Raw genomic sequence first — 11,128 nt, 5'->3', positions numbered from 1 at the left:
ACAACCTGCATTTTTGGAGTGGGGAGGCACCTATAGTGTGCCAGGTATTGTGCAAAACATTGAAGTTATCAAACCAATAAGTTCCACCCTTGAGTTTATATTCTGTAAAGGAAACATGTACATAAATAACTGCAAAGCAAGTACTAGAATTCAGGACAGTGACTTTGTCAGAGCTACATTTTGGAAATTTAAAGCTAGTGGGCCAAATGAGAGGTAATGAGAACCTTAGATGTGGTGTGAGTGAGTAAAGTGAGAGATTCAAGATTGAGAGAGCACATAAGAGACATCACCTGCTCCCTATCTCATCCTGTCTATAATTTCATTGCCAATTAACAGGGAGGTCTTCAAACTCAAAATGCTACATTTCAATACAGGTTGATGGTGTATTCTCCCACCAAAAAACTAGTTTGGCTAAATTGCCAAAATTCTGATTTTAGTTACATAAACAACTAACACATTATATGATCCTTCAAACATCAAGTTCGAAATAGGGTTTTCAAATATTTAAGATTTGAGCTGAACTTTTTGTCACTAAGTTAAATGGATTTGAAACAAATTGAACAAAGGTACAATGGGCATTTTAACAACTTGCTGCCTGTGAAAACATAAGTCATCCCGAAAACAGAAATGCCCAAGTTTGTCTAAGCTAGCTTCACTAACTGAAGCCTTCATTATATTCCAGCTTTTCCTCCTTAAGGAAACTTCATGGCAGTTAGCTATTATTACTTCTTTGGTAGTTGAGTTTTGACTGAATATCTAAATAACTGCCACTCCCAATTTCAAACCTCTTAATATTTTAGTAATCCAAGGATCTCTAGCCACCTTTCTACATACACTCAAGTCAAATTATCAGCTTCCAAGTGGCCAGCTAATTAGTTGCTTAAAGGTTTACCCAATCCAGGCCATAATCTCAATTTAGCAAGAAAGGCAAATCCTTTTAAGATTTCATGAGAATGCTTCTGGATATAGAATGTACAGTCCAACCAGATAATATACATGAGCTTAAGATTTTGGATGTCTTCACAAGAACCAAATGAGGTATTTAACCCCTTATGACAGAAATGGACAATTTATTTTTTTTAAATCCTTAATGCAGTTATTTTTGAAATATCTATTAAGTTCTCTATATATGCTTAAGGGCTTAAATAGCCCAAGATCCCTGCCCATTTGAGTGCTGAAATACAAAAGAAAGCACACGTTAACTGATCGGGTCCCATGTAAGTTAATGTACTGAGAAATCACTTACAGAATGGCTTCTGAAGGTGTAAAAAAAGATTCCATACCTGGAATAAATCACTTTGACACTGCTATTGATATTCATCACCATATCAAATTTATTATTCCAATGGCACTAATACATCTGTAGATGTTCATGATGACAATCACACTGCACAAAATTTTCTTGCCTTCTAGTTTCTGGCCAACTAGAAAATATCTCCTAAACTTTCCCTTCACCCTTTCCTGAAGATCCACTACAGGCCATTTACCCAAGCAAAACCTCTTAATGCACTCATTTTGCAATTTTTTGGGCACTATTGTTTCCCTTTGAGAAATGGAAAAAAAAAAATGTTAGAGGTACTCATCCCCCACCCACCCCCCTGGCCAAATATAACCTACAAAGAGATTTTTTTTCTCTTTGAAGTCTTGAATAAATATGGAAACAGACAACTCAAGTTGCATCAAGTGGAAATGTTTCAAGTTATGGCACCGAGTGGGCCCCAAATGTGTCATGTGCAACACAGAAACCTATAAGGCTGAATATCAATGTGTTTTGAAAGTCTCAAGTTGCTATGAACTGATTAAGTATATGCAAAGAGATGTCACTGCAGTTTTAACAATTTTCTGCATTGGTGTTATGCTAGAGTCCAACAGGAGTTTGAACTGATGTTGGAGAGAGCTTTTACAACTTGTCCAGGAAGTTGTCCAGGGCTGGGATACCTTCCTTCAGCCCTTTACGTTTGCGGGTATCTGCCACAACCTGGCAAGGGCGGCTACTACTCTCAAAAGGATCTCCAGGAAGGATCTGCCAATGGTCAAATACACACTGGGGGAAGGCTTGGCCACCTGTATTAGACCTCAAGTCAGCTGTGAAGCCTAGAAGGAAAGGGGGGAAATAAAAAAGGAAGAGTTTAGAAACAAACCCCTTGAGTTACAACTACTTAGCATTACTTTGTGCAGAAAAATGATCAATTTGCAACATTCAGAAATATTACCTCACCCCCACAAAAAAAAAAGGTTGGGTTAACAACTCTTACTGATATTATCTGTATACCACTATGTACTTTCTATAATATTCAAAATATATTTGATCCTCTAAACCACCCTAGGCTGAATGGAGGGAAGGATCATATTTTCCATTTTAAAAGATTAGAAAAACAAGATTAAGGCCAATTTACAAGTTTCCAAAAGAAGCTATCAATATTATTGGTATGTCCTCTTTATTAAAAGGTCTCAAAAGAATTTAGTACTTACCAAAAGATTCGTTGACAGGCAGATAAGCTTTCACAACAAACATGGGGGTGCCAGCAACCTGGGACTCCTCAAACACATGCCCTCGCTTCCTGTTCAGGACACCGTAAATGCCACCAACCACTTGTTCTGGACACTAAATGAAATTTTTTCAAGTCAATTTATTAAAATGACTGTATGAAAGATGAAGTCAGACAAAACTAGCTTTTTTTTTTGCTTCTGAAAAGATTTCACTTAACATATTTCTTACCTGAATCTCCACAAGATAGATAGGTTCCATAAGACGAGGCTGGGCAGTCAGCACACAGGCATACAGGCAGCGCCGGGCTGTGGGAATGATTTGACCACCACCACGGTGAATGGCATCAGCATGCAGGGTCACATCATGTACATCAAAACGGACTGCGCGCATGTTCTCCTCACACAGTGCTCCCTGGAGGGAAAAGACCAAAGTACACTCAAACCTTCCATGCAGGGCATATTGATACATTTAATCATTTATCTACTTTAGAGCCTCAGCTGTCCCCAAATAAGTACTTTTTATTGAACCCTTCCCTCATCTCTCTGATCTAAAGAAATAGAACTCAATAACTAGTATGCAATACTTTAAATTTTTAAGGCTCCTTACCTCCTTGGTAGCCCACTGAAATCCAGCCACCACGCTGTCCTTGATCTCATTAAGGTACTGTACTCCCTTGGTGATATCAGTAAGAACATTGGGCCCAGTTCCATCAGGGCCAAAGCACCAGATCTTACGGGCCTCAGTCACATCCCACTCGTACTTCTCCGCCAGATATCGAGCCCTTTGTTTGAGCTCCTGGCGAGCAGAAACTTCACCTTTGTCAATATCTTCAGCCAGGCCATCAGGGAAGGGTCGAGCCTTCATGTATAGCCTGTTGTGCTTATTGGGAGATTTGGAAAGGCAGAGAACACTTGACTCCTCACTGACTGTCTCACGGTAGGAGACAACAGGGTCCGATTTCTGCACAAGGAAATAGTTAAAAGCAAAAGTTTAAACAGTTAAAACAAATTATCTAATATAAAAAGCAAAGCATTTTAAAGATGTACAAACTATTTCCATATCCATAAAAAGGATAGCTATGTCAAGTAGATTAAATCACTGGAAGATTCAGTTTCTCTTAACTGTATTTGAGGTTAAGTAATCATTTATTTCCACTAGTCCTAAGTTCATATGATTCACACAAGTTGAACATTCCTACAACTTACTCTCCCCCCACCTTTCTTAAGACTAAACAAAGACATGGGGGAAAAGGGGTTACCTTGATGGGAATGCATGCATGATCTTCTTCAAGATCTTTCAGGCAGATCTCCAGATGCAACTCCCCTGCACCAGCAATAATGTGCTCTCCAGATTCCTCAATGATACACTTAGAAAGAGAAAAGGGCCAATAAATAGCTGAACTATTTTACCATATATTTCCTTTATTATCCTCTAAAGGACAAGAAAGGGACAAATTTGCATTTGAAAAACCCACCTGGACCATAGGGTCAGACTTGGCCAAACGCTTCAGTCCTTCCACTAGTTTGGGCAGGTCAGCTGGGTTCTTTGCTTCAACAGCTACTCGCACCACAGGGCTAACGCTAAACTTCATCACCCTCATGTTGTGGGCATGCTCAAAAGTAGTAATAGTACCCGTTTTCACAAGGAACTGATCCACACCAACCAGACCAACAATGTTACCACAAGGCACATCTTCGATAGGTTCAACGTATCGGCCCATCATCAGAATTGTCCTGTGGAAAAATTATCAAGTACTAACATATAACAAAGCCATTAGTAGTGAATCTTAAATCTAGTCTAAAGAGGCTGGCTTGCCTATATTTGTTTGAACTATGAATTAAGAATGGTTTTTATACCCAGTGAAATCTCTTGTTGGCTGGGGTGGGCAGGGGAGGGGGACCACAAATCGTGTAACCATGGAAAAATATTCTAAGTTAAATTAAATAAAATTTCTTTAAGAGAATGGTTTTTACATTTAAAAATGTAAAACCAACAAGCAATGCAGTTTGCGGAACTCCTAATCTAGTATCCAACTACTATACAAATGAAATTATCAAAATGTTCATCTAAGGAAGAGATAAAGAACCTATAGCATATAGGTCTCTCAACTTATTTTGAGACAGATAGCAGTTATCTTTATGCTGGTTCATGGTCAGTACTTTGCTACAAATCTAAAGTGAATTTAGAATATAGTTATTACAAGGATGATTCTGGGTAGTTTCATATTCAAGTCAAAGAAGAATCTAGTAATATAAAGCCCTAGCCTCTATAGTGGGGAAACTGGCCCCAATTCTAGCTCACATTTCATCACTGAACAATTCAAAATTTTGTCAGCCACAGCAAGTTGATTAATCACATTAGGACAGAACAGGGGGCTAGCAAGTATATATAAAAAAAAATCTCTTGCCTCAGGTTATTGGAACAATTCAAACATTTCTATTTCTTATTCCTTAAGAGCCTAGAAAGAACAAACTCCTGACCTTTGAATTGGCTTCAGGTAGAGATCTTCTTTCTTTCCCGGGGTATAATTGGGTCCCATGATTCTGACTTTTAGGCCAGTGGAAACAAGACCAGAAAATACACGGCCAAAAGCATAGAATCTGCCTTTGTCAGAGGTTGGCACCATTTTAGAGATGTACATCATCAGGGGACCCTTAGGATCACAGTTTTTAATTCCTGAAAAGCAATGAGAGGAATAACAACTAAGCTTCATGCATGGTCATCAAACTAATACTAAACTTCCTGGAGATGAATTCAGGAAAACCTAATCAGTTTCTTGACTGCTATTCAGAAATTGACCTTTTAAACTTTTTAAACTTGTACACCCAATCATTTAAATCAATAGTACAATTTGAACTGCTAGTATCTATAACACCTGAATAATATTCAGTTAAACCAACAAAATGAAAAAGTCACTGATCAGGAAGTAGATACAAGAATAGAACAAAGAATACCAAGAGATCCACCAAGATCTTCCCCAGTGCCCAGATTAAAAACATACCCATAGCAGCCTCATCATCAGGGGGACCCTCATATAACAGTTCACAACGGTATTTCTGAGCAGTTACAGGGGAAGGCAGGTGGATGGTTATCATTTGGAGAAGTGCATCTCCAGCAGGCAGCCAACGTCTCATCACAGCCTAGTAAGACCAAGAAAGTAGGTTGCAGTTTCAACAAAAGGAAGCTTCTAGATTGAGTTGCAAAGTGTCACAGTCCCATCCTCCTCACCTTTAGAAGTGGTTTTCCTTCTTTGTCTTTATCTTCACTGTCCAATTTGATGTCAAGTTTTTCAATCAGTTTTGCAGTTTCCTCTTTCTTAAAGGTCATAATTGCATCAAATACCTAAGGCAAAGAAACCAGTTCACTTAGCCAAAATAAGAAAACCTACTAGGTCAAAGTTTGTTTTCAAGTCCATCTAAAGACTAGAAAAAAAATAAGATGTATCAATGGCACATTTAGGCAAAGTCCATGCCTGATAAAGGATATGGATAAGATCCAGTAACAGTTTAAACTATGTTTTCATACTTTCAGATATGCAAACAGAATTCTTTCCTTAAATTCCTCAGGGTAATTTATTTTCCCAGAAAAAAATCTTAAGGATTTCTTTATAAAAATCCCATTTGCCTATCTTGACAGATAACCAATTACAATGCTTCTCAGAGGTTAGATTTCTTCATTAGACATCAGGTCAAAGTGAAGAAATATTCCATCATCATGAACACCTCACACCTAACTCAACAATCAAGTTTCAGAAATATGTTAAGAGACCAAATGAGTATTAATTTTATCTTTTACCTTGAAGATTGGATCTAAGATGAGTTGGCAGAAAGTTCTAGGCAACTTCTTTCCATCAGGGCTAGTAGCAGATTTGCTAAACTTCCCATTAGCAGGATCGAAATACCTAGAAAAAATGATTAAAGTTAAAGCATACATAATTCAACTTAAAGTGATGCTGAGCAACTATGTAATATTTCTGGACTCAAAATCTTACTTATATAAGCCTTACAGGAATTAAGTATCTGCAAAACAGATCAAATGGGGGCCATTTCTAGATTACTGACATATTTTATCTCAAAGCCAACTCACCTGTCACCCCAAAGTTTTTTCATCATGTCTTCCACTTTCTTGGCCCTTTCAGCTGGTCCCAGCTGACCTTCACCCTTGGCTGTGAATTTTGCGACATACATCTCTGCAAACTGCTTCAGAGTAAAGGCCCAACCATGAAGTCCAGAACCAAATCCAACAGTACCAAGGACTGGGTCAATCTGAAAGATTAAAGACAAATACTTGAACCTAGGACCTCCCATTTCTAGGCCTGGCTCTCAATCCACTGAGCTACCCACCCAACTGTCCCCCTCATCTGACTTTTAAAATAACTCTTTGAGAGATGTATTACAAATATCACTATCTCCATTTTACAGGATGACACAAGTTTACAGGGCATTCTTTTTATATTTTTTCAAGTCTCATATATAGTGACAAAATTTCCCAGTTAACTAATGTGACAATGGGAACGCTTCTAATGCTGAATCCAATAAAAAGGATTCATCTAACTTTGTAGTATTAACATATGTGGAGTGGATCATGTAAGACATCCATGTTACCTTTTCAGAAGGGGCTATATACAAATTAATATGTGGCATGGGGCACATAGTCCATAATTCCAGTAGTAAACACCCACCTCCCTTCCCCCCCCCAAAAAGACCATACTCTCCCCTATTCCATTATACTTCCAATATGTGGAATAGTTTCCTTGCTAATTCTGTACCACTGAGATTTCAATTTGATTATCTTGTAGCCCTTACAAAGGTAACCACATCGATCCCAAATAATTAACTTCATAATTACCCCAATATTAAGCCTTCATAAAAAAAATCAGATGAATTATTCTATGTAATAAAGAAAATGTTGACTTGAAAAATTAGTTTAGTAGTTTAATTTTTCAACTATAATCAGTTGGGGCCTATAAGGTGACAAAAGACAATCAATTTTAAGGTGTCTTTAAAAACTCTAGAAGGCTAGGTCACTTGGAAATATGGGTCAACTCTAAAAATTAACCTCATCAGATTAATCACCTTGATTAACTAGTCCATACATTTCTGGCCTGACCACACTGGAAATCTGCTCTTCAGACTCACCATGATGTTTCCCATGGGGCCACTCTCTCCCTCTCCATAGGTGGAGATGATGACATTCACATTCTCTAAAATTCGCTGAAATGTCTGATACAGTTTCTCAGGCTCCAGCTGCAGCTCAAGTAAGGCCCGATCCATCTTGTTCATCATCAGAACAGGCTTGATTCTCTCAGCAATGGCCTGGCGAAGTACAGTCTCAGTCTGAACACACACACCTGAGGAAAGGGAAGTGCTTTTAGTAGCCCGGCCTGAGTCTCTCCCCAATTCAATCTAAACATCCTTTCTTTCTAGTTAATTGCTCCCACTGAGTTAAAAGCAAGCTTACCAGATACACAATCCACCACAACCAAGGCACCATCAGTAACCCGGAGTGCAGCTGTTACTTCTGATGAGAAATCAACATGCCCAGGTGAGTCAATGAGATTGATAAGAAAGCCAGAACCATCTTTGCTCTGCTTGATGAAGTTCAAATCATTTTCTGACAGCTCATAGAAGAGAGAAATGGCACTGGAAAATAAAAAAAAGACCCCAAGATGAGAAATCCAGTTTGGACCTAGTTTCACATGAATCAAGAGTTCAAAGGGACCTTCACAAATTTAAATTCAATAAAAAAATTTTACAAAGTCTAGCCACACTAAAAGATTTATCCCTTTAAGTACAGTTTAAAAGAGACTCAATTCATCTCTAAAAGTTCACACTGACAAGCAAAAATTCTGACACTATGACATTATACTGTCAGGTCATTAGCCTCCATGGGATTTTATGACAACTGCTGTCCCAGCCTTGTTTTTCTCAGAAATCTAAATTTGTGACTTTCTCTTTTTCCCCTCCCCCCTCCCAATGACAGATTACTTAGTCACTTTTGTTTAACTCTCCATTAAGGGCACTATTACTTCTTTTATGGAAGCTTTCAAACTTCTTGGTCTCAGGACTCCTTTACACTCGAGTGTATTACTTATTAAATAAAGCATCTTAGTAAATAGTTTTACTTCAGATCCCCTGAAGAGGGTCCTAGGGACCCCCAAAAACCCTGCTTTGAGAATCTTTCTCTAAGGGATAAAAGTCTCAACCAGGTCAAAAATATTACAGTTTGAAGCTGCCTATTCCAATCACTGAACACCTTTGTAAAAAGCCTCAAAAACTCAATGGCAAGGTAATAAGACATATAAACTGAGTTGATAGTTACGCCAAGGATAGAAATACAAACAGTAAGACAACTCTTATTCTTAAAGGATTTATATTCTAATGGGGGAAGGACAACACATGAAAGAAATGAAAAGAGATGAATCATCAGATTGGCAACCTTCCACATATTTCAGACACACAGGCTTACGTTGACTTAATAGTGATACACCGTTCCTGTTCATCTTTTCTCGTGTCAGTGAACCTGGTCTCACCAGCACGGGCTGAAGCAATAATACCAGCTTTGCAAACCAGGGAATCCGTCAGAGTTGACTTGCCATGATCCACATGAGCTATTACGGACATGTTTCTGATATTGGCCTTTTTGTCCATGATGGCCCGGATCTGGTCTACTGTAAAGTTCACCTAGGAAGCCAGAGGAAACAATCAGGGGAAGTCGAGTACTCACTCCTTCCCAGAAACAAGCAGGAGCAGGGCCAACTCAGTCAGAAATCGATGGTGTTAGCACAATACACGTCATCCGCTCTCGGGCCCAGGCAGGCAAGTGTGGATGAGGCCCCATTAGCAGTCAGCCAACTCGCCAGACCCGTGGTTTCCTCCTTCCAGGCTTCTATTTCCTACCATACTTACTCTCTTCGCCTCCTCCATAGGGCTTGCCCAGACCATTTCCTGAGATTGTCCCCATTTTTTTTTCATAAAATGCCCAAATTCTCCTCTTCCCGTAAGTCCAAGGTCACCCAGAAGGCCTGGGCACTCTCACCGCGGGAGGCAGCCCGTGCGCCCAGCGGCCCCCCAATGCCTGCAGCAAACAGCCCCGGGGGTTTATATCAGGATCTGGGGATCTAGTCCCCAACCTGGCGCGGCCCCGCTGCAGTACCGCCCGCAGCCGCCGCGGAGTCGGGGCCGAGCCCGGGACCGGCACCACCCTCCCCACCCCCACCCCGGACCCCTTCCCCTCCCCCCCGCTGCCACATCACCCGGCTCCTATCCGACCACGCTCCCCCTAGAAATACCCGCCCGCCCAAAGCAAGGGAACCAAAGCTGGGAGAGGTGGCAGGGCTGTCGGGAAGGGGCACCGCGCGACCCCGCGCGAGACCCAGGAAAATAGGGGGCTGGGCGGGGGCTCGCGCCCGGAACCGCCGGCTGCCGCATCTCCCCGAAATGGCGGCAGCGGAGGCAGTGGCGGCGGCCTCCTCCTCGTCTCCCCCATCTCCCTTCTCCGAGCTCCCCCAGCCCGCCTCTGCAGCCCTGCCACCCCAGGAGTGGCTCTCCTCGGCCCGCACGGGTCCCAGCGCAGCTTCGACCCCCAAGGCGGGCGGCGGCCCTCACCATGGTGGCGGATGGCGGTAGATTCTCCGGCTCGCGATCCGACTGGGGTGAGTCGCGCCGAGAATGGCGGCGGCGACGACGGAAGAGGACGCTGACGTCAACGCCCCGTACTTTTATAGCCCGACGCCGGTTGCGAGGTCAGCTGACTCTTGCGAGGGAGGCGGGAAGAAGCAACGTAATGCACATGCGCCAGAGTTCCCTTTAACCCTTAAGGTGCTAAGCTGTTGCAATACCATCTTCTTAAGTAGAGCAAGCTAGTTAATAAGCTGGGAGGCCAAGGACCTGGTTCCTTATGATAAAATGCCGTAGAATTTTTAAGGCTACTTTAACCCCTTTTTAGGGGTTTTTTCCTATCACGTTTTACAGATGAGGAAACTGAACAACATTATCTAAGCACTCATATTTTTGAGCCCTGTTAATACACTGCATAGTTGCAAGCTATCTATGTCGAAGAATTCTAACACTAGGGCAAATCTTTCCACCAAAGTCTTTAATAGGCTATAGTGGTCGAGGGGAGGGACTGAGTAAGGGAAATGAGTATTTATTAAATACTTACAAAATTCCAAACACTCTACTTTACACCCTTTACAAATATGATTTCATTAAGTAACATCATGTAGCCAACTAAATTAAGTTGAGGGAGGGATTCCTCATGTCCCAGTCACATCACATTTGTCCCTTTTGCATTTCAGAGGTTCTTCAGGGTAACTGGGAACTAATGCTGGAAGAGGTAGAAAGAATAGGGGAAGCAAGGTTACTAAGACTAACAATTAATGACTAAGCCATACCAATAAAGGTGAAGGATGACTGCCAGGATAGCAAGGAATTGGGCCTCAGGAATGACTCTCTCTTTAATGTCTGTGATCAGGGCATGAGAATCAGACCTTTCTACCACTACTTTTTCTAATCTAACCTCTGCTCCCCTTCTAGCTTATAACAGGGTCCTGTGAGTAGCAGGGTGAGAGGTAGGTTCCAGTCAGAAGAAAAAGGAATTTATTAAGCAAAAGGGTACTGGAGGGGTTAGTATTCA

At 41.2% G+C, this 11,128-nt stretch overlaps 1 protein-coding gene and 1 non-coding gene across 2 annotated transcripts; both read right to left on the bottom strand.

The window, feature by feature from the left end:
• Positions 1 to 1,310: 1,310 nt before the first annotated feature.
• Positions 1,311 to 10,164, bottom strand: EEF2 (eukaryotic translation elongation factor 2). The gene is made up of 15 exons (XM_044671202.1): positions 10,099 to 10,164; positions 8,960 to 9,174; positions 7,952 to 8,133; positions 7,630 to 7,841; positions 6,578 to 6,756; positions 6,287 to 6,392; positions 5,720 to 5,833; positions 5,493 to 5,631; positions 4,972 to 5,167; positions 3,966 to 4,224; positions 3,750 to 3,857; positions 3,098 to 3,451; positions 2,720 to 2,902; positions 2,473 to 2,605; positions 1,311 to 2,094 (listed from the first exon to the last, which is right to left on the bottom strand). The coding sequence occupies exons 1-15, from the start codon at positions 10,099 to 10,101 to the stop codon at positions 1,901 to 1,903; spliced, it is 2,577 nt and encodes an 858-aa protein (XP_044527137.1). The 5' UTR covers positions 10,102 to 10,164; the 3' UTR covers positions 1,311 to 1,900.
• On the bottom strand, positions 6,146 to 6,211 carry LOC123232803. The gene has a single exon (XR_006505306.1). It is a non-coding gene; the product is annotated as a small nucleolar RNA SNORD37 (small nucleolar RNA).
• Positions 10,165 to 11,128: the final 964 nt, after the last annotated feature.

This window comes from Gracilinanus agilis, chromosome 1 (assembly GCF_016433145.1).
Source record: "Gracilinanus agilis isolate LMUSP501 chromosome 1, AgileGrace, whole genome shotgun sequence".
Classification (NCBI taxonomy): domain Eukaryota; kingdom Metazoa; phylum Chordata; class Mammalia; order Didelphimorphia; family Didelphidae; genus Gracilinanus; species Gracilinanus agilis.
Note: the sequence above shows the minus strand (reverse complement) of the source record. Positions and strands in the feature narration are given on the sequence as shown.

Bases quoted from the DNA above. Each gene is read 5' to 3' on its own strand.
- EEF2 (XM_044671202.1), bottom strand. The intron at 5,834-6,286 runs GTAAAAGATAAA...TCTTTGCCTTAG, and splicing joins TCTTAGATCCAATCTTCAAG to GTATTTGATGCAATTATGAC. The intron at 2,606-2,719 runs GTAAGAAATATG...AATTTCATTTAG, and splicing joins TCTATCTTGTGGAGATTCAG to TGTCCAGAACAAGTGGTTGG.